Genomic DNA, 23,954 nt, shown 5'->3' on the forward strand with positions numbered 1-23,954 from the left:
TACTCTTAAAAGTATATACCTATATTATCAACCTAGTCGAGAGAGCTTTCATGTGAAACAAATGTGCAACAATAAATCTACATGTTTATTAGACATTATTTTTACTCTCATAAGAATGAAAATGGTAAGGCAAAAATTAGACTATTTTAATAAAATTTCAAGGTGTTTCCCAGGGTCAAAATATTTTGACTGGTCTTCACATGTGACTTCAGTTAAAGCCATAGTAGGAAAAATACAACAAAAATCCTAATGAACTTTAAGACTTATCAATTAATTTCACTAATTCTAAATGGTGTTTTTTCTCAATATATGGTGTGCAGTATATTTGACTCTCAATAGATGGAAACTGATGATCAACACATAAGATATATAATAATTCAATTAAATAAGAATGGTCTACTTAAAGTCTATAGAAATCCAAACATTAAACCAGCATATTCTTTTCCTGACTATGGTAGATACATGGAAATTTGCTTCATTTTGAAACCAAGAGATCAGAATTCATTCTCACATCTGATTCTTCTGCTCTTGAGGCAGAAAGCTGTTTGTTGGCTTTTCCTTTGGGACAACCAACTGTCATCATTGAGTAGGAAAAATCTGTCAGAGCTTCTTAGAATGGTTTCTTCATACATGTGTGCAACCTCACATAAGCCTTTTACTTTTCAGGAAATGCTTGATATAATGAAAGCAATATACGACATGATGGGTAAATGTACATATCCTGTCCTCAAAGAAGATGCACCCAGACAACACGTCGAAACATTTTTTCAGGTAGGAATGAAAACAGAAGTCAAGAGGGAATGAAATTAGGAGAACATTTCCTGATGTTTGCCAAGCACCACGATGATTCAAAAGGAAGCAAAGGAAAATAATTTTTACTGAGACAAAACAGTATTTACCATCCCATTAATTTAATAGCTTTGGATTTGAATTTGCAATGCTGATAACTACACTCATTGAACATTCTCTAAATCCAAGATACAACATTTAAACAATTCTCATATTTCACAAGTTTTGTTTTCATTCAGTTTTTACAAGAATCCTATAAATCCTCATTAATCCCATTTTACAGATGAGACAAAAAGAAAGCAAGCTCTGAAAGTGTCAGCAAATTGGCCGAGCTGTCATATCTAAAAGGTAGGATTTTACCTAGGACAGCGTGACTCTAAATCTTCACCACATCATATTGAACAGCCAGAAGGATTTGGCCCTATCATTTTTATCTCTAAGAAACTACTGGTTTCTGCTCTGAAACAGTTCCTCCATGTGAAATAAGCAGCTAGGTTTTCTTTTTATCAGCTTCAGCTCATTTGGTGCAGGTGTGAGGGTATTAAGGGCTATAAGGCTAAATATAATTTTTTGTTTTCTTCCTGAACAGAAAATGGACAAAAATAAAGATGGGGTTGTTACCATAGATGAGTTCATTGAAAGCTGCCAAAAAGTAAGTAATGAAAGTATAAGAACTATCACTTCAGCTATCATAACAGCTAAACTGAGTATTAGCAGCTAGCTACCATGAACTGGGCAAAATACAGAGATCATATGCCTAAGTTTACCACTTCTGCAACCTGCAACATACGCCTAACACTTTAAAAACAAGCACCAATTACATAATCAACATTTAGAGTGCCTACTGAGTCAAGCTATGGAGGAAACCCTCCATATCTTTTTGAGAATACAAAAGTTGCACATGTACTTTTTTTTCTTTTTTGACGGAGTCTCACTATGTTGCCTAGGCTGGAGTGCAGTGCTGTGATCTCGGCTCACTGCAAGCTCTGCCTCCCAGGTTCACACCATTCTCCTGCTTCAGCCTCCCGAGTAGCTGGGGCTACAGGCACCCGCCACTGCACCTGGCTAATTTTTTATTTTTAGTAGAGACAGGGTTTAACCATGGTCTCCATCTCCTGACCTCATGATCCACCCGCCTCAACCTCCCAAAGTGCTGGGATTACAGGCGTGAGCCACCGCACCCAGCCTGTACTGTGTTTTTGATTCCCCAATTCCTTAGAGAGTATTCATCATGGAGGATAAAACATATATGAGAATTTGAATTGCTCTTTGCACAGACGTAGCATAACTCATATATTATCATATTTCCATAGAATTAGAATTCCTAAATAGCCAAGTATGCATCACAACAGGCCAAGCTTCTATCTGATTTCTAAGAGAAAAATCATTTTAGTGTATGTGGACAAGAAATGGCTCTTTGGCTGAACTCACTAATGGTCGTCTGTCACAAAAAAGAAACAGTGGAAAATTTTCTCTGAAGAGAACTGCAGGTAGTAGCCTGTTATCGAAGAAACCAGTGTTAGCTTACTTAGAATTATCTGACTTGATGTGTGAGTAGAACCACAGTTAAAAATTGTTAAGGCCTGGTACAGTAGCTCACAACTGTAATCCCAGCACTTTGGGAGGCTGAGGCAGGAAAATAACTTGAGAGCAATGTGGGCAACATAGCAAGACGCCATCTCTACAAAAAAAAATTAAGTTAGCTGGGCATGGTGGTACGTGGCTGAAGTCTCAGCTACTTGAGAGGATCACTTGAGCCCAGTTGAGGCATGATTGTGCTACTGCACTCCAGAATGATGGGCAATAGAAATAGACTCCTCCTCGAAAAAAAAAAAAATTTCAAATAATCATGAAAACAAATCTGTTGTTTCTGTATTTTAAAATTGTTGTTCTTACCTTTCTGGATGTCTGCTTGTTTCTCAACTTGGATTTCAATATGGTGGTCTTTGAGAGAATTAGTTTGGTGACATTAAGCTGCTTGGTGGTGATGATGTTACTTGGTTTCTAGCAGTGGAAGCCATTGTTGGTTCAGCCACCATTTACCACTACCATAAACATCTCACTAAGTGCTATTCACATGCAACCGACAAGTGCTCCAATAATGCAAAAAGTCTGTCCCCTAACTAACTCATTTCTAAAGAACACGCTAAACTGAACACAGCCACTGAGCAGTCATTTCTGCTCCCCAATCCTTTCTCTGTAATGGAGACCATTCATTTTTAAAGTCTCCTTCAGGCAACACAGATTTAGCCATAACTTGCAGAGAGAGAGACAGATGATTACTGCAAACATGTTCCCTCTTAATCCACTATCCTGCCTCCTACACTCCAGCCTCCAATCTTCATGAACTGCTGGCTCATACACACACACAATTTTCCTTGTACCTGTATAAAAGTCTGTGTGATTTGGCCTATGATCTGCATAGAATGCCAAAATTCTCATTTGCTTTGACTTACCTCTGCGCCTCTGTAGTTTCCATTTTGGCATTATGATTTGAGAAATATCCTCTATTACACACCAAGTAAAGATTTAAATAAAGTGGTTTAATGCCGTCAATAGACTCCACAAAATATAAAATGGGTCCTCCTTCATCGTGATCTATGTGGAAAACGGATAGAATGGCATTTATATTTGCAAACACTTAATATTTGAGCTTTTGGCATAGGTGGTTGGTGGAAGGGGGCGCAATACTTAGGGGCAAAATAGTGTACTTTCCCTTGCAGATATGGTGAATTTAATCGCTCTATGTTTCTCCCTTACAGGATGAAAACATAATGCGCTCCATGCAGCTCTTTGAAAATGTGATTTAACTTGTCAACTAGATCCTGAATCCAACAGACAAATGTGAACTATTCTACCACCCTTAAAGTCGGAGCTACCACTTTTAGCATAGATTGCTCAGCTTGACACTGAAGCATATTATGCAAACAAGCTTTGTTTTAATATAAAGCAATCCCCAAAAGATTTGAGTTTCTCAGTTATAAATTTGCATCCTTTCCATAATGCCACTGAGTTCATGGGATGTTCTAACTCATTTCATACTCTGTGAATATTCAAAAGTAATAGAATCTGGCATATAGTTTTATTGATTCCTTAGCCATGGGATTATTGAGGCTTTCACATATCAGTGATTTTAAAATACCAGTGTTTTTTGCTACTCATTTGTATGTATTCAGTCCTAGGATTTTGAATGGTTTTCTAATATACTGACATCTGCATTTAATTTCCAGAAATTAAATTAATTTTCATGTCTGAATGCTGTAATTCCATTTATATACTTTAAGTAAACAAATAAGATTACTACAATTAAACACATAGTTCCAGTTTCTATGGCCTTCCCTTCCCACCTTCTATTAGAAATTAATTTTATCTGGTATTTTTAAACATTTAAAAATTTATCATCAGATATCAGCATATGCCTAATTATGCCTAATGAAACTTAATAAGCATTTAATTTTCCATCATACATTATAGCCAAGGCCTATATACTATATACAATTTTGGATTTGTTTAATCTTACAGGCTGTTTTCCATTGTATCATCAAGTGGAAGTTCAAGACGGCATCAAACAAAACAAGGATGTTTACAGACATATGCAAAGGGTCAGGATATCTATCCTCCAGTATATGTTAATGCTTAATAACAAGTAATCCTAACAGCATTAAAGGCCAAATCTGTCCTCTTTCCCCTGACTTCCTTACAGCATGTTTATATTACAAGCCATTCAGGGACAAAGAAACCTTGACTACCCCACTGTCTACTAGGAACAAACAAACAGCAAGCAAAATTCACTTTGAAAGCACCAGTGGTTCCATTACATTGACAACTACTACCAAGATTCAGTAGAAAATAAGTGCTCAACAACTAATCCAGATTACAATATGATTTAGTGCATCATAAAATTCCAACAATTCAGATTATTTTTAATCATCTCAGCCACAACTGTAAAGTTACCACATTACTAAAGACACACACATCGTCCCTGTTTTGTAGAAATATCACAAAGACCAAGAGGCTACAGAAGGAGGAAATTTGCAACTGTCTTTGCAACAATAAATCAGGTATCTATTCTGGTGTAGAGATAGGATGTTGAAAGCTGCCCTGCTATCACCAGTGTAGAAATTAAGAGTAGTACAATACATGTACACTGAAATTTGCCATCGCGTGTTTGTGTAAACTCAATGTGCACATTTTGTATTTCAAAAAGAAAAAATAAAAGCAAAATAAAATGTTTATAACTCTACTGTCTAGGTCTTTTCCAAGAATTTTTTGTAATTATTAGATTTAAAACTAAATCTTATACTATTTTCTAGATCGCAGATAGCTCTGGGTGGTCCTAAATGCAATGAAAACAGGTAAAAGCAAGGCCAGTGGGCAGGCAGCTGCTGTAGCTAGTATGATCAGAGGATGTGACAAGGGAGTAGAGACCAGAGGAAAAAGTATGCTAGACAAAGGGCTCAGGAAGGACAAGCTCTGAGGCAGGGTGGGCATTTCTACATTAAGAATCCTCAGAAATTACTTGTACTCTTTCAAATTACAGTTGTTCAAATTACAGTTGTGAGATTATACCTGAAATGAGAATCGTAGAGGTCACTCCAGGTGTTTGGGGAATAGAGCAAGGAAAGTGCATTCTGCAAAGCTGCTGAGATGCAACACTGCTGCTCCGCAAGACCCATCTTTCCTTTCCATCCCTTTCATGCCTTGGATTCGGTGTGGCTACAGAAATCTCTATGCCCTCTCCTTTTGCTCATAAGATAGAAGGTCTTATTCTTGTTTTCCATTTCTCTTCCTCTCCTCTGCTCCTCTCTTGCAGAAGGAATCACTTCTATTACATTAAAATTCTGAACTATGTCTAAATTAAGTTTTAAAAGCTTCTTAAAAATTGCTAAACATAAGCACAACAAAATCCATGAATGCATGTACAAGTTTTAACATTTTAATTGCTGAATATCCTTATGTGAACATCAGTATTTTCTGGCTATGAAATGCAAAAACAGTATTTACTTAAATAGAGTTAACACCTAAAATTTAGGTAGTTGTAATGAGTTGTAATAAACAACATACTTGTAATAGAATTTACAGAATTAGAAAAAATTTCTTAAACTATTCTAAAATACTCTGAAAAAATTTTCCAAGCATTGTACATTATACGATACATATTTACAAACAATAATTAATAGTGTATTCATGGGGCCAGGCATGGTGGCTCACACTTGTAATCCCAGCACTTTGGAAGTTCATTGTGGGAGGATCACTGGCCAGAACTGAGACCAGCCTGGACAACAGAGTGAGATCCCATCTCTATAAGCAAATTTTAAAATTAGCCAGGCATGGTGGCATGTGCCACCATGTAGTCCCAGCTAATCGGGAGGCTAAGATGAAAGGATCATCTGTGCACTAAAATTTGAGGCTTGCAGTGAGCTATGATCATGCCACTGCACTGCAGTCTGGCAACAAAGCAAGATCCCTTCTCTCTTTTAAAACAATTTTTAAAAAGTGTATTCACAAACATTTGTCCACTATTTTAAATTTCTACGGTCTTGTTAAATATTAAACCCAAGAAACAGCAAACTGTCTATAAAAATCAGGGCACACCTACAAATTGTTTGCCAAAAAAGTGTTATAAATAAAAAGGCACCAGAAAATACAAATGCATCTTATCTTGCCAACTCAATAATGGTTCTTTGCACAAATAATAAAAATTTTTAAAAAAACCTCAGAAAATTGTACTCTTACAGAACTTATTTTAGTAACTTTCCATTAGTAACTGTTCTTTTTTGTTGCTGAATAACTTTGATTCAGCGTATATTCATCTTAACCTAGTAAATAATGAAGGGTGGCTGTGATTTACAAAAGAATAAAATACATGGAATAAAGGTTCCATGAGTACCCACGGTCAGTGTTTGACACGTCACCAGGTAGTAAAAACAATTTTTGTTGGCTCCCTTCTTCAACAGCATATGGAGCAGTACGTTGGAATTTTAGATTTGATGATGCTAAGGCTTCCCTGTCAACAGAAAAAATTGAGCATCATTAGTATCATGCAGACTTCCCCTAACAGGTATTATATTTGCAGGAATATGCCTAGAAAGTATCCAAAACTCAGAACAAAAAAAAGGGGGTAAGAACAATATGATGAAATAAGAAGGACTTTTAGCTGTGTTAAATAAAATATAGGCTATTTCTTTCTTCTTTTTTTTTTTTTTTTTTTGAAGTATCTAACTAGAGAAGTAGTTAGAAGCCAGACTACCAGTATCTGAATTCAGCATCTACTGGTCACTTATTTGTCAAACCTGGACTAATTACTTCTCTGTGCCTAAGTTTCTTGATCTTTAGAGGGAGATAACAATAGAATCTCCCTCTGATGACTAGGAAGAGTAAATGAGTTTCATGTCTAAAAAGTACTCTGCAGAGTACCTGCCATGTATTAAGTTCCCAAACAACCAATAAAGATCAGGATTTGTGTTGTGCCTTTCCCAAAATAAATATGCATTTCACTTAGAAAAAAAAAACAAATCAGGCTAAGAATGAACTGATTTCAAATTTAAGGCAGATCAGTTCTAAGAAAGTAACACTGTGACTATCTGTAACAGATATTTTCCTGTACCCCGACGTTGAATAGTTCCATCATTGATATACACAAGTCCTAAGAAATGAGAAACCACAACTAAGAACACTCATTTTTAAAGACTTATTTCTAATATTTAAAGAAAGATATATAAGCTTTTACGCTCTCAGAAGAGAAAAAAGAGCATTAATTTCATGAAGGATTACAAAGTAATAGAGGCTAGCACAATAGTAATTAAGCCAAGAGAAAGTCTTTGGCATGTAATTGCAACAGAAAATTTTCTATTGCAATCTATTATTAAAATATTATGTAGGACATAACGAGAAAACAAGTCAGAAGAAAATAATTACAAAATCTTTTTAAAAATTCTGTATTAGCAACATTCAAAGCTAGTAAGATGGAGTAGTAAAAAAAGAATCTGATATTTCTGGGACCCTAGATTGCTCAAGTACACCTCTGTGTTCCCCTTCCAAATCTTAATGTGTTGTTTCTAAACTTTATTTACATGTATACTATCTCCTCCACACCCCCTCCACTCCCACCACAAAATCTAATATGCTTGGCCTGTCTCTTTCTACTTGTCCCATTTCCCATACTGGCCCACAGGATACGGAAAACTACCTAGGGAGGGTTTCCCACTGAAAAGCTGTGGCATCATTATTTAGCATTTGTTCACTTCCACTCCACAGAAGAAGAAAGGAGAAATATATTTTGCATTTAAATTCTCAGAAGAGCAAGCAAGAACTTCCTTGCTGCAGAGGAGACACGGGATTAGCTAGGGGAAGGTTCTGCACATCTCCTCAAGGTGTCCGCATGCTAATTCTCTGCCTAGGACCCAAACACAACAAAGAAATTTATTACCTAGTAGGCTTTGGGACTTACTTCCTCTTGTAAACTGTATTCTAGGCATCCATCATGGAAAGAATATAATCAATCAAACAACCCATTGAAATTGGTCAAACGAGATAATTTCGCTAAAGCTTTATGTCTGCCATTTTAAAAATTGTGTATGATCAGGCAAATTTTCTCATAACTAATTCCTTCAGAAGTACCTAGAATGGAACTAAATTATGCAATGTTAAGATAGTCACATGTAATTCTATCATTAAGATCTGATTAAACAAAATTCCCACAAGCAAGGACTGCTTTTATGGAAATATTTCTAAGATGAGATTATCTGAATGCTTCCTTCAAATGCTTAAAGTTCAATTAGTCTAGTAATTTGACGCCACGTAGTTATGAAATCCTCCATATTTTTGTACCTTGAAAAGTTAGAATAACCAATTAAACTATTCCAGCACTGTGTGTGCATGTGTGTGTGTGTGTCTACACCTATGTGGTATGCACGCACTTACAGACAGAATAGTGCAATCATCTGGACGTCTGAGTCAGAAAGACAGCAAATGAAAGAGAAAAAAGTATTTTTCCTCAATGAGCTAAGTTAATCATTTGGTTTTCTGAACTTTTCAATGGTCAAAACTAAACCACTGAAAATACTTTAAAGAAAAAAAAACTGTACCACTGTGCCACATGGAATGCCATATTAAGCACTGTGAAAGTACACAAGCCCTACATTTATTCAATCTGAGTCTGGTCTGAGCAGCAGGGCTTGACCTAGAGACAGAAACTCTGAGTTCTAAAAGGAAAATAACAGTATCAATTTCACATAGTTACCCGTGGCTGAAATGAGACAGTATATGTTAAATATATAGTCAATTTAATAATATGCCTAAAAGTTTAAAAAAAAAAAAAGACTTAAGGAATAATATTCTACTTACACTTCCGCCACGTTGCTCTAGCTTTTGTAATGCACTGGTGATTGGCTCTTTGAATTTCTTGTCCATTAATCTCTTGGAAAGCTTTTAAAGTAAGATTGGGGGAAACGAAATGACTTTAAACTTAACAATGTTCACCATATGCATAAGTAAATCTTCAGAAGCACCTCTTGTTTTAGATTTCAAGGCTTCTCTTAGGAAGCATCTCATTGAAATTTATGTTATAGGTACCTCTGTATTTGTTTTAAAAAACAATTTGCATTATTTCAAGTAAAACCAATCCTATAAAATCTGCTACAGTATGCTATCTGAAGTTTTCTATAAAATAGCATATTTTGCGATTTTGTAATCTGCAAGAGCATTGAAGACCATGATGGAAAGCTTTGCCTCTAAAGCACACTTTTTCCCGCAATAAAAAGGGAAGAGAGGACAAAGGACAGAGGACTTACATGAGTAATTTAGTAATAGTGAACGCCCTGGGGATGGAGAGGGCCCCTCTCTAGTCTTCCAGTTGCTTTCTTCAGACTGCATTACCCTACTGAATCTGTATACACCCTGTATAGCACAGAGGTTAATAGGCAGATCCAGGGGCCATCAGCATCAGAATCACTTGAGATGCTGTTTAAAAATGCAGATTCTTGGGTCTCATGCCATACTTAACCAGAATCCCAGGGCAGAAGCCCAGATTCTGCATTTTAAGCAAGATTTTCAGGTAATTTATTCCCTCTGTAAAGTCCCTACATTTGTAGCTCAGGAAAGGTATAGTTTATTTTGCATAGAGGAAAAAATGAGTTGTATATAGGGGTTCAGTAACTGGTTTTGAAAAATTTCTTCTAGAAGAATACCCTTTCTTCCAATAAGCATCTAATGTAGAAGTCTATAAACCAGATGAAAAACAAGGCTTTGAGGCTGAAAGGTATGGAAGATGGGGATGAGGGACAAAGGGGGTCCGACAGCAACTCACTGACATCCTCAGTGGTGTCTGTCTCATAGTGAGTGGTAACAGACCAGGAACTAACCCTCACACAACCTATTTCTAGAGCTCTTTATATAATACCAGGATCTGACGGTCAGGGTGGTGTCTAGGTCTTCCCAAAATGCTGGCAGCTCAGGAAAGCTAGGTAACCTTTCAGTCAGTCCTTGTCTAGGAAAATGAGAGCTCTGAGGAATGTAAGTGACCAAAGATAAATGCCACTGACCCAGAAAGATTAAAAAAACAAAACAAATGTGTACAATTGTTAATCTGGCCTTTTCTGCCACTGGAGGTGGGACTGAGAGGCTATTTAGGAAGCCTTGCTTGACTGACTTTGAGGAAGGATCCAGTGTGATTCCTTTTCTCTACATATCACTTCCCCTTGACACCATCCCAATATTCTCAGCAGATGTCCTTGCTGCTTTATTTCTACATCCCCCACCCACCTGCAAAAAACAAACACAAAAAACAAAATCAAAACCAACAATCTCCACAAGGGCTGAGAGCATGCCTGTTTCTGCTCAGGATTATCTTCTCAATGCTTGGCACACCTGGCACAAAACAGGACAGCAGAGTGCAAGAGATTATTATTAAACTACTGAATATTTCAATGAATCACTTTGTACACTAGTGTGAAATTCCCGTAGCTGGTCAGCCACACCCCCTGACATGAAGCTTACAATTATCTGCCAAGATTCTCTTTCTTCTGTCCTAAGACTCCTCAAATGTCCAGGCTTGAGAGTCTATTCTCACTATGTCTTCTCCTCACCTGAAACCTCATGGAATTTCATCTACCACTTATGAGCATATCTATCCTGATAGTCACCATCGCCCCTACTTCTTACAGTGTTAACCAGGTGGTTCTTGGTGTGTATTACACTATTTGTGGAATAGGAAGTTAAAAATATAGTTCTAGGATCTCTCATATGGATGGATCCAAGAAAAAACAGTGGACCCATGATCAAAATCATACCTCAGCTGTGAAATACAGAAGAACGCAGACAGGGAGGTCCTACCTAAGACGTTAATCTTTCTAACGGTATGTATGTCCCTTGCCTAATGTTTGGCCCTTGCCCCTAGCTCTTGAATGACAACCTCTAAGCTCTTGGAATGTCCTGCCAGATAGGGTATCCTTGTCAACATGGGAGTTTCGGGCAACACCAGGTAGTCTATACAATGTGATTTATGATGAGAACTTTGGTTCACAGGGTATTAGTTCGACTTCTAGAGAGGGTGCAGACTAATGTCAACCACACAGGCAGGCAGTCTTGCCTGCATGACAGACACCAATAAAAATTCTGGACACTAAGGCCCAGGTGAGCTTCTCTAGTTGGCAATACTCCATGCACGTTGCCACACCTTGTTGCTGGAAGAAGTAAACACTGCATGAACAACTCCACTAGGAGAAGAAAACTGAAAACTCCGTGCCCGGTATCTCTTGGACCCTGCCCTATGTGCCTCTTACCTATGCTGCTTTTAATCTTTTTTTGTTATAAGAAACCGTAACAGTGAATAACAGCTTTCCTGAGTTCCATGGATCGTTCTGGCAAATCATCAAACCTAAGAGTGGTCTTGGGAACCTCAGGAGCTGCACAGGGTCCCAGTAAATATTTATAGTAAGGACTAAAGTTACACATATCAGGAAAAAGTCTCTTCCTGAATGCAATTTACAGATTCACTAAAATATCACGATGAAAACCAAAAATACTTAAATGTGTTTGGTAATATATGATTACACAAGACAGCATATGAGCACTGCTTATAATTCATAGTTATTCAACATGAACATAACACCATCTTACTGTTCATTAGCTTTTATCCATTCAACTTTTTTTTCTTTTTTTTTGACCAAGTCTTGCTCTGTCACCAAGGCTGGAGTGCAGTGGCACAATCTCGTCTCACTATAACCTCTGCCTCCCACGTTCAAGCAATTCTCCTTCTTCAGCCTCCTGAAGCTGAGACTACAGGCGCATGCCACCACACTTGGCTAACATTTTGTATTCTAGTAGAGATGGGGTTTCACCATGTTGCCCAGGCTGGTCTGAAACTCCTGAGCTCAGGCAATCCACCCACCTCCACCCCCAAAGCACTAGGATTACAGGCATGAGCTACCAAGCCTGGCTGGTTTACTTTTTATTATAACCCTAAACTCTGCTCATGTAGCTGTTTTCCATTAAAAAAAACATAATAAAACTAATACTGTCCATTAGTAAAATGTTTTATGAATGAGTTCTATATTTTTTGTTAAGGATGATAAGATTTTTAAAGTTTTGAGTTAAAGATTTGAAGTTGTTAAATCATAAAGAGAGATGATTGGTGCATGATACATACAGCCAATCATTATCTAATCTCTGCAGTACTTACGCTTGTAAGCAGATGCTTCAGATGGTCGTTTAGAGAAGGACCAACAACAACACTTAGCTGAACTAGGGCATTCAATCCTCTTTCAAACACTTCATCATCCGAATGGACCTGTAAGGTTGGTTAGTTGGGGATGTAGGGGCATCAGGGAAGAGAAGAGAAAAGGAAAGAAAAGATAGATTAGACAAAAGGGTAAGCAAGTAGAGAAAACGGTAAGATTAAACATCTAAAATCAGAAGATAGTCAACAAAACCTAGAATTTTAAAACATAACCTTCAACACAGGACATCTAGAAGCAAAAAGAAAATTTTCCATCTGACTGAAGCATTAACTAAAATATATCTAGCATACAGAAAGACTGATTTGAGGTTGATTACATCCTCAAATTACTTAAAATGTCCCTTTTTACCTTTAGTACATCCTCTAAAAGATGTCTTCAAGTATGTAGTTATCTGGCCCTGAGTAACAGTTCCCTAATTCTGAGTAACAGTTCCCTAATTCTGAGTAACAGTTCCCTAATTCTGAGTAACAGTTCCCTAATTCTGAGTAACAGTTCCCTAATTCTGAGTAACAGTTCCCTAATTCTGAGTAACAGTTCCCTAATTCTGAGTAACAGTTCCCTAATTCTGCAAATATGTCACAATCACAGATAAAGAACTAATTTGCATATAATTTGGAGGAAAAAAGACACAATATTTTAAATACATTACAGCTTTCTTTTCTATCATATGTTTTCAACTATAAAGTACAATGAAATACATGACATACCAGAGCTGCCTTTAGCACAGGAATCAGTCTAGGTAGCAAAGGAACAGCTTTTTCAGAAGCACCTCTGACCAAAAGTAATTCTCTAAAGCCCTCCTTTGACACAAAGGTGTATGGATGCTTGGTTTCTCTCAGACCCTGCCAAAGACCAAGAGGAAACATGATTTACTACCCATTTCATTATGGTAATAACAGAAAAATTGAATGTTTACTTGCTTAAACAAAAATCAAGTTTCATTCTTGTTTTCCTAATCATAATTACAATTTCAGCAGTTACAATTTCAGTTACACTGAGAAACTGTGAGACAAAGGGTCCCTTGGTATCCCAAGGGAGACTGGTTCCAGGATCCCAATGGATACCAAAACCTGTGGATACTAAAATTCTTCATATAAAATAGCACACTATGTGCACATACTCTCATATAGTTTAAATCATCTCTAGATTACTTATAATCCTATTACAATGCAAATGCTTCATAAATAATTTTTATATTGTATTTATTTGTATTTTTTATTGTTGCACTGTATTTTTTTTAATAGTTTCTATCTGCAGCTGGTTGAAACCCTAGATGTACAACCCATGGATAGGAAGGGCCAGCCGTACAGGAGACAGGAGTAATCTCTACCCACAGAAGGGAAGGAAGGGAGAAGAGAAAGAAAAAAATAAGAAAAAGGAAAAGAAAAGAAATGAAAAACAGGGGAGGCAAGAAAAAATATAAAAAGAAAGAGAAAATAGGGAGGAAGGAAAAAGTAGGAAATGGAAGGAGGAAAAGGAAAGGTAAATGAAAATACAGAAAAAAGAAGGGAAACTCACTAGGATAATAAAAACATTTTGTTACATACACTCAAACACTTTCTGAAAGCAGAGCATATTACTCTGTTTATAACCACTCCTTTATGAATGCACGGCTATGAGACCCACTACATTTAGTGATTTTATGACTTAATAAGTTTCTAAAATAAATTTCCTTCATATTTAAGTATTTTATATTAACATATTTAGAAAGCAAGTATTATACTATATGCATTTTAAAGGCATATTAAGATTTTAAATATCATTTGTAATACTGAAATGCAGTATGAAAATATTTTTTAAAAACTGCAGATCATCTCTCACTATGCCTTTCACCCTAAATGCATTAGAAACAATTAGCTAGGACTCTTTTATGATTTTACCAATCACAGTGAGTCAAGATAAAAGGGCCATCTGACTTTTTTCAAAATGATAAAGCAAAACAAACAAAATCAACAGTAAACTCCTTCAGTTTGACTAATTATCTATGAAGTGAATAAATATCATCAGCTGCAAAATCATGCTTAGAAATACTAATTTTCAACTAATTTGTCCTTCAGACCTAAATATCTGCTTCCCAATAGTAATGAAACATTTCCCTTCCTCAAAGGTGTCATGCTTTTGAAAACCATCCTGCCAAGCACATGGGTATCATTTTGGATCACAGGTTCTATCATCTTAGCAGTGTCCTGTATCCTATTCATTTTAGAGATAACTCTCAGATTAAAAGCTGAAGTGGATTTCAGCCATGGTTCTTCTGTCACTACTTATCTGTTAGAAAATGAGGCCAGGAGAAAGAGAAACATATACTCAATACAGAAAGAAAAGCATTGACATTTGGACAATAGGTACATAAAAAGCTGACTTTAAGCAGAAGTTAGAGTCCCTTTAAAGATATCCCAAATTAAAGCACTCCCTGTACAATGTGATTAGCTACAGTACACTTTCCAAGCTATCACCAGTTTTGATTAGTCTAAAACAAAAAACAAAAAACAACAACAACAACAACAAAAACATGGTTTGCTACCTGGTACAAAAGGCTTAAAGTTTAAATAAGAACTAAGGAAACATCACAAATTTTGTGTGTGTGTGTGTGTGTGTGTGTGTGTGTGTGTGTGTGTTTGAGACAGCATCTCACTCTACTGTGCCTGGCTAACGTGAATTTTTTTTTCTTTTGTAGAAACAGGGTCTCCCTATGTTGCTCAAGCTGGTCTCAAACTTCTGGGCTCAATTGATCCTCCCGCCTTGGCCTCCTAAAGTGCTGGGATTACAAGCATGAGCCACAGTACCCAATCTAACCTTTAATGCCAACTTCAGAACTGAATTTCAAAATAGGCTACCTGTAAAAATACACTACCTGTAATACTGAGCAATAAATTAAGAAAAACAAAAACTTATAGTTTTTGCTAGTAACTGGTTAGTTTACTCTTAAGAGAGTAAACATATTTGGAAAATTAAAAGGAGGAACTAGAGACTTTGATGTTTCATTTTAATTAAAGAATCTCAATTGGAAAAATTACTTTTTTCTCTTCTGCTCCCACTTGGTCCTCCCCACAGGTTTTATAGGAAAGGCAAATGATATTAACCTAAAAAGGTACTGCCATGTTTATAGAGTAAGTTACACAGTAGTAACTAATCTAAGTAAAACTATCAGTGAAAGAACTCAGGTGTTTTATTACTAATATCACCCAAATTCGAATCATTTGGTTCTTACTAATGACAACAAAACGATCCTTAACTTTTAACAAGGCAAGTAATTAAAAGTTTAAATACAAGACAGCTGGTTAATTCATTGCTCTACTTCTGATTCTAATTCTAGGAATAAAATTCATAGAAGATAGCAATGATTCACTTGAAGCTAAGACTCCACCAACATTTTTCCTGACACAAATGTTAAACTATATAAAGAAAGCTATCAAAAGTTTTTTTTTTTTTTTTAAATAGCCTATAAAACTTAAAACTACCTCCATGATATTGTACTGGAAATGTACAAGTAAAGCAGAGAGCTGGAGTGTTCTCCAAAAGAACACTTAGGTAGATAGTCTCAATTCCCTAAGAAACACATCATGTCAACACGATTGGTTGTACACAGAACCACTTACCACTATCTGACAGTTTTCAGTTTAATCCCGGATGTTTCCCTGATTTCACTACCACCAAAAAATCTCTCTCCTCATTATGAGTCCATGTATTTTTTTAAATAAGTACAAATATTTCATCCAGTTATCTATAAATCCCTATGCAGACTAATTCCATGTTTACGAAGCTGATTAATCAATTTCAAATAACTATATAAGAATCATAATTATTTCCTAAGGGGGTGTGGTGTTTCAATGCCTATTGTGTGCTTCCTTTTTCAAAAGCACAGAATGAAATTTACTGACAGCTACAAAGTAACATTTAAGGCAATTTTTAACATTTTTTTCCTAATAGAAGAGATAGCATATTTACCTCGGCTAAAGTAATAAGAAGTGGATCAAATGAAAGACTTTCAGGAGGACATTCCCACTGTAATCTGTGTTTTACTGAACCATGTACCAATCTAAAATATAAAAGTCAGTGAATGCAACAAGAAAAATATAATTCTATATTAAGCAGGTATCATCTAACATAGAGCATAACCATATTAGAACAAGGACATTTTACAAAGCAATGTCAATAATCCTACAAAATCCTACTCTTTCAGCAAAAGTGACCCCACATGTGTTAAGGTTACAGTTTTGGTGCTTAAGCATGTTGCTGTCTGTGAATCTTAACGCAAACGTTCCAGGTGATATCTTTTGGTAATATGACACAGTAGGTAATCTACAGAAATGAAAAAATGCAAACAAAATGTAGTAATTATTTAAAATGTTGTACAAGGAACATTCTTTTTCAGATATAGATCATGTAACCCTAACACTAACAACCTGAAGGCAAAACCAAGTTTTCTCCCTGTTAAAGAGAAGAAAACTGAGGCCAGGAAGGTAAAATGGCCCATTCAGGGTTACAAAGTGGTGGCCCCTGAATTAGGGTTTCTGCCTCTTTTAACTGTTTTTTTTTTTTTTTTTTTGCTTTGTTTTGTTTTTGAGATGGAGTTTCGCTCTTGTTGCCCAGGCTCAAGTGCAATGGTGCGATCTTGGCTCACCGCAACCTCTGCCTCCCAGGTTCAAGCAATTTTCCTGCCTCAGCCTCCTAAGTAGCTGGGATTACAGGCATGTGCCACCACACCCAGCTTGCCTTTTTTTTTTTTTTTTTTTTAGTAGAGATGGGGTTCCTCCATGTTGGTCAGGCTGGTCTCGAACTCCTGACCTCAGGTGATCCACCTGCCTTGGCCTCCCAAAGTGCTGGGATTACAGCCTTTATTGAGGAATAACTGATTTGCAATAAACTGCACATATTTAATGTATACAATTTGGTATGTTTCTATGTACAAATACACTCAAGGAACTATCACAATCATGATAGTGAACTTAATCCATCAACCTAAATGCTTCTCTGAACTCCTTTGTAATGTTCTCAACTTCTTGACTCCTTTAGGCTTATTTTCATAAGAGCAAGACGTCTCTGTAAAATTGTTTTTACATTTTTGCAACAATAAATTGTTGAGGGGTGGGGAGTAGAGAGTTAAGAACCTTTAAATAGGGTTTCAAATCAGAATCTAAATATGAAATAACAATAAACTGAAGAGTATTTATTGAGCTTATTTTTCACTCCAAATCTGAAAATACCATTAAAAAACTAGATTTCTTTAACTTTGGAACAAAAATAAACAAATGCTGTAATCCTTTCCACAATCAAAATAAAATTTTCTATCATCTAGAATAGGCTAAAACTGGATGCACTCTGAAGAAATGCTTTATAGAAATAAATCATAAAATGATATATTATCCATAGTCTGTATTTTTAAAAAAATAGTTCTGACATCTGTCTAGAAAGGCAGCAAGAATTATATCCAAAAGGAAGCAAAAACGGCCATATGTATTTATTATGAAACAGAAACAATTTCATTAAATTGACAACTTTCATTTTACCAACAAGATAGGATTTTTTAATTTGCAACTTGCCCAAGCCTGTGAATGCTTAAATTGCTTATTTCAGAAAAAGGGTTTACGTAAATTTCTTAAACTAATTGATGGTTTATCATATATCCCAATAACTGTATTTTGGAATTAAAATGGTTATCTTCAACAACATCCAGGGATCTATAACAGTCCAAAAGAAAGTGTGAATACAGTCACCTTTATTTCAACCTCACTAGTAAATAAAACTTACAATACATTTAAACTAAACTGCATTGATTTTACTCAATGATTTTGAATAATTTGGTCAGTTACAAATTGTATTGATTTTACCTGCAAGGAATACCTCCTTTAGAGTAAATAGCTGCAAATGCAGAAGGCGCTCGCGACTGTTCACCAAACTAAAATAAAAAATGAAAATATTACTATCACCCATACTTCTGAGGTCAGACGCACACAGCCATCTTGCTTTCAAACCACCAAGCTGGTATCAAAGTGTACCATTTCTACCCAGCAACACAATTGAGAAAAATTGGCAATTCTCTATTAGAATACCACAACTACACTTTGTACATCTTTTTTCCCCTAACGATTCAGAATGCTTGAAGGCGGCTGAAACCACATATTGATAGTTCTACCCTCTTCCCACTGTGACCCTTCAAGGTGAGGACTCTATGGAGAAGGGGTGTTAAGTACAGGAAAAGTATATTTGTTTTTTGCCTCCTGCAAAAAATACTCAATAAATACTCAATAAATACTGTTTCACTTATCTAGTTACAATTTCTGCTAAGAAATACAAGTTTTAAAAATTATTTTCAAGTAATAAACATATTAGGTAAGAAAGTTATTTGAAAAAAGAGAATAGAAGATGGAGAAGATTCTCAAATATATGCCTAGATGTATGTATTTGAAAAAAGTGCTCCACATATTGGGGAAAAAATTAAGACAAATTAGTACTATACTCTCAACATATTTTACTTCTACCACCTACAAGCAAACGATCTTTTCGGCCCTTACAGATCATGAAAATAATCCCTAAATTTTCAAAATACCCACAGAGACTACATTTCTGATTGAAATGTTAAACAATTCCTTTGCCTTTCTATTTTGTTCTAGAGATAATCATGGTTTCATCTTCCACGTCCCATAAAATCAGAATTTTTTTATGAATGGATTACTTTTATTCATTTTAACCAAATTTTACCAAGTCTAAAGGGAAAAATGTTATCCCATTCAATTTTTAATAATTTCAGGCCATAGTTCAACTCTGCATTAATGTTATATACCATACTATACTGAATTAGCATTTCAAAAAGTTTAACTCAAATATTTAAAATATTAATGTGCATAAATCACAATAGTGAATTCACATAAAATGAACACACCTGTTTATTAACAGAGTTGAAAAATCTGAAAGTTTCCAGCATACCAGATGCCTCCACTGCCTCTCCCAAATCCCTACTACCTTTCGTCCAGAGGTAAATACTATTCTGACTTCCAACTCATTTTAGATTGGTAGCCTTTACATATCTTAGACATGCTTATCTCAGGTCAAATTATTTAACTATTTCCCAAAACTTTCCTCAATTTTTACTAAAACTTAGGACTAAGGTCATTAAATATTATTAATTCAAAAAGTACTTATTTAAAGAGACGAAGAAAATTGAAGCGTCACCACAAACTCCCTCAACTAAATATAAGCAAAGGAAGTGAGAGCAACAAGATTATTAGGGCCTTCTTCAGGTATTCAATTTCCTTGACACTGAAGATTACAGAAAGAAGCAAAGGAACATAGCCGCTCCAACTATTTTTCACTTTTCTTTTATCAAGCCAGACACTCCTTCCATCTTGGAGAGCTCACTATGCCCTTACTTCCTTAAGTACCTGCCATACTCTACCTACCATCAAAGTCAGTCAGGAGCTTCAGCCACTCTCACAATCCCCTTCGAAAGCTGAAATCACTAATATCTCACCCTGAGTTGAGCACGGGGCAAATAACACCTGGTGCTGTTGCACAGGTGTGTTCACTTCTGTTTTTTATTACATAAATCCCATGTCTATTAAATCTCATTAAATTGTTAGGAAAGGGCAAAGGAGGCTAGTACTACAATTAGGATTTCTAGTGGAGCTAATTTACAGAATACAGAGGAACAGTCAGAGACCTTTATGCAACTATGGAAGCATGAAAAGCATTCTGTGGCAACTGAATACAAGTTTATTCATTGGGAAGTAAAACAACACTGCAAATAAAATCTAAAGCTAAAGTGCAATTTTCTATGCACGACAATGCGATAACCCAAAGAGGTTAACTTCTGTGTCTCCTTACCTCCATACTCACTCCCACATGTGGCTGATTATCTTAGTACCTCATCATCATAACCACAGGCCCTTCCTCATCATTAGCTCAAAACTAGCAAAGGGACAAAACTCAAGACAGCATCCAGAATTGTTCAACACTGTGTGAAATGCCTTTAAAAAATCTACTGAGTTAGGAGTAGTTTTGGACCTACCGGGTTAATTGTTTTAGGGTTCAGTTTATCACTTGGTCGAGGATGAAGTTTTCTTGCAGACTCTGGAGAACTGGTTGACAATGAGGATTTGCTTCCTTGAACTGCATTCCTGTGTTTTATCTGTGTGCTTGATGATGTCCTCTGATCATAGTCACCTGGACAAAACAGACCATCAATAAAAACCAGGTAAAAGCAATAAAGTTCACCTTGCATCCATCTGTAACACATAAAGTGCCATTAACAAACTTGGCCTCTTCACTTAAAACACAAAGCTCTGTACCTCTTGCTCTGTTTTTCAACTGTGTACCTCCAGAGCCCTCCGATTTCTGCATTGCTTCCCTTTCACTCCTGCAGTTAAAAAAAAAAAAAAGTTGATTTCAAAATTTGTTTGGAGGAGCATTTGTTATCAATACAAAGACCAAACCAGAACAGAGTATACAATTATATAATACAGTAAAAGATACACAAAAAAGTTGATATGGAGCAAAATACTGGAAAAGACTAATGAGAAAACATGAAATTATGTCAACTTCAATAGTATCAGTAACAGCAAAATAATCTTCTCCAAGAAAATGATGTACAAAAGTCAACTTTTTTTCCATTCAAATTGTCAAAATAAACTGTTAGAAACTCACTTCTAATCCTTGGCCACATCAGAAAACACAGACTAGATTTCTGAAAGGAGCGGTTGGCACATCCCCTATCATCCTCTCCACCTTCTCTGGCTTATTTCCGAAGTTCCAAATGTTACCATGTGCACATCAAGCTCTACTTTTCCAGTGACATAATGAACTCTCCTGTCCAATGTATCACAAGCTCCTTAAACTTAATATAACTAACACCGAGGCTGTCACACTGAAGTTATGAATCCCTTGTTAGCCCAGGGTACCACCAGTTTTCTGGTTCTCATACTGAAAACCAGAATCACCATTGTTTCCTTTTCCTTCATTTCCTACACTCAATGCTACATGTTGTGACGACAAAGAGCGAGCTTTGGGCTCAAATATGGGTCTACATCTCAGTTCTACCAATTATGAAGTTTATGAATTTAGGCAGATTTAACCTCCCTAAACCTCGACTTCCTGACCTGTTTAAAGAGGGAAATAAAAGCCTATCAAGGTTTTCTGGGGGAGTAAATGAAATTCTCTCTCAAGTTACTCACCCACGGAATATTGGTTCACTTTTCCCTTACACAGTTCCTTTTCTTCTGCTAATGGAGGACTCTAGTTCATATCCCAAGGTTTCCAGCTAATCCAGTCAATTTCTACAATTGTGTATCTCTAGCAAGGAATACACACACACACACACTCATACCCTAGTGCCTACTGGTATTTTTAGGCCAAGCTTCATTCCCAACTTACATGAAGCCTTTCCTGATCTTGGTTTTTCAAATGCATATTTCTATGGCATTCTGATTTCTATCCTGTGTCCTTATTTCTGCTTGATTACTCTGTTTCCTCACTTCCATGACAACTAGTTACTCTATTAGCACGTGTCTCACTTTAATGCCTTTAATAATGACTGCCTCTCAAGTATAGCGTAAGATCCTCCCTTAGGACAACACAGGTAAAGTCCTCTTCCACCTCCAAATGACAGCTTTTCAAATATTTGATGGCATTAACTCTTAACTCCTTCATTTTTTCTTCCTCAGGATAAACACTGATACTTTTTAAAATTATTCCTCACATGAAATGCTTTTAATCCACTTAACAAATTAGAAATCCTCAAAAGGAGGACAAATAGCCAGATATCTCAAACATGATGTACCAGCTTAAAGTCTGATACCATGTAAAGATAAACTAAATGTAAACTTGCTTCTGCACACTGAATAATTTCAATTTCCTTGATTTAATACATTGATCTCATTTATCTCATCCCACTACCAGCAGATGACTTATTTCCCAGTTACCACACTTCACCTTCATCCCCAGAGCATTTTCTAGTACTATGGTAATTAAAATCTCATTAAAGTTGTCAGATAATATTCTAAAATAAGCTGAGAGAAGCTTCAAATATGTTAACCTACTATCGTACTTCTGTGATCATTCAACAAGTATTTAATATGGTGCCTGACTTTTGTTTTGAGAAGCTCCTGGAAGGGGAACAACACAAGTTTCTGTTGGAAAAAAAAAAAAAATACATCAGTTTCCTCAACTCCATAATTGGGCATAATTACAGGAACTACTTTAAGTGTTGATGAAGACTAATACGAATATATGTAAAACAACATTTCTATAATGGTTGGCATACAATAAGGGCCACATGAGTCTTAGCTATTATTATAATTCTCTTTACAAGGGTACAAAGTGTTCTTTAGTATTACTATTACTAACAGTGTGACCAAATGTTTTCTCCTTCTTAAAAAATTTGGTTTAACATCTTGGGCTACATCAATTTGAAGACCAGGTGAGTTCAGTTTCTTTTGATCATCAATTGTTAACAGCTGCAACAGATGAACACGAAGCAAAGATGCGTACCCACAAACATAACAAATGCATAGGCAGCCACATCAAATTATGATGCACATTTTTCAATACTACCTACCAATTCAGTAGAAGTTTTGGATGGAATTTTATAGTTAAATTTCTATCTTCCTTCACGTCAAAAAGTTGTTCCTGTAACAAACCAATGGGAAGGTGTTGTATTATATTTTGAATGAGTTCAGAAAGTCACCAAAACTCATTTGAAAGTCTTAAACATGCTAGAAAATTGAGCTTCTACAGTTTGAGTATACAGGACAATTTTTAAGTACAATATACTTACATAATTTTCAGCAATAAATACACATACAGTAATGCAAACATGTATACATTCCCTTTCAAAATTCTGTATTAGTTTCTTTCCAAAGCAATTGCTTTTTCACTTTTTTATCCTTTACCTTAAGGACAAATTACAGTTGGCTCTCCGTATACGCGGGTTCGACATCTATAGATTGACCCAACCACGGATACGGAGAGCAGACTGGGGGACTTCAACATGGGTGGATTTGGGTATCTGAAAGAGACTGGGGGGAGGGAGGGAGTCCTGGAGCCAATCCTCCACGCACACCAAGGGACAACTGGAAGTGTGGTCAATTTTTAAAAATAACCACCTGGGAGCATACCACTGACAAGCCTGGAGTATGAGTTGTGAAAGAAAGTTTAATAAATCGTATCCTTGGTTAACTCTTCTTCCAAGTGGTTTTCCACTAAATAACATGTGAAGGATGGTGTAAAGGGGCAGTGATGGGAAGAAGCGAAGCAGTAAGAACTATTTTGTGTTATAAATATTATCAAGGTCACCGCTCATTCTTATACAAAACAAGATAAAGGTTCTAATTATAGATATTAGAATCCATAAATCCACTTAACCTGGAACTAAACTACGTCACAATATCAGAAAGCAAACAAACCACCCTACAAAGCCCACACATTCCCCTT

General features: G+C 36.1%; 2 protein-coding genes across 22 annotated transcripts in view; one reads left to right on the forward strand and one right to left on the reverse strand.

Moving 5' to 3' along the window:
* Positions 1-5,032, forward strand: part of LOC105487858 (potassium voltage-gated channel interacting protein 4) — a 1,213,665-nt gene extending 1,208,633 nt beyond the window's left edge. For 6 of the 11 annotated variants that reach the window (XM_071092623.1, XM_071092629.1, XM_071092628.1 and 3 more), the window contains 2 exons: positions 667-771; positions 1,379-5,032. In XM_071092623.1, the coding sequence (XP_070948724.1) occupies positions 667-771; positions 1,379-1,510 (237 nt within the window). In that variant the 3' untranslated portion in view covers positions 1,511-5,032. The remainder of the gene's footprint in view (positions 1-666; positions 772-1,378) is intronic. The other 5 variants (XM_011751500.3, XM_071092624.1, XM_011751498.3 and 2 more) reach the window with 1 other exon arrangement.
* LOC105487856 (parkin coregulated like) overlaps positions 1-23,954 on the reverse strand; it is a 45,432-nt gene that overhangs the window by 18,128 nt on the left and 3,350 nt on the right. For 4 of the 11 annotated variants that reach the window (XM_071092635.1, XM_071092636.1, XM_071092633.1 and 1 more), the window contains 9 exons: positions 23,080-23,150; positions 20,816-20,883; positions 20,536-20,690; positions 18,359-18,426; positions 16,476-16,566; positions 13,235-13,369; positions 12,470-12,577; positions 9,136-9,216; positions 1,376-6,796 (listed from right to left, as the gene is read on the reverse strand). In XM_071092635.1, coding sequence (XP_070948736.1) covers positions 6,740-6,796; positions 9,136-9,216; positions 12,470-12,577; positions 13,235-13,369; positions 16,476-16,566; positions 18,359-18,426; positions 20,536-20,690; positions 20,816-20,867 — 747 coding nt within the window. In that variant the 5' untranslated portion in view covers positions 20,868-20,883; positions 23,080-23,150 and the 3' untranslated portion in view covers positions 1,376-6,739. Of the gene's footprint in view, positions 1-1,375; positions 6,797-6,970; positions 8,346-9,135; positions 9,217-12,469; positions 12,578-13,234; positions 13,370-16,475; positions 16,567-18,358; positions 18,427-20,535; positions 20,691-20,815; positions 20,884-22,561; positions 22,652-23,079; positions 23,151-23,954 lie in introns of those variants that run through there. The other 7 variants (XM_071092631.1, XM_071092632.1, XM_071092630.1 and 4 more) reach the window with 5 other exon arrangements.

The sequence above is a fragment of the Macaca nemestrina genome, chromosome 3, assembly GCF_043159975.1.
Source record: "Macaca nemestrina isolate mMacNem1 chromosome 3, mMacNem.hap1, whole genome shotgun sequence".
NCBI classification, from domain to species: Eukaryota; Metazoa; Chordata; class Mammalia; order Primates; family Cercopithecidae; genus Macaca; species Macaca nemestrina.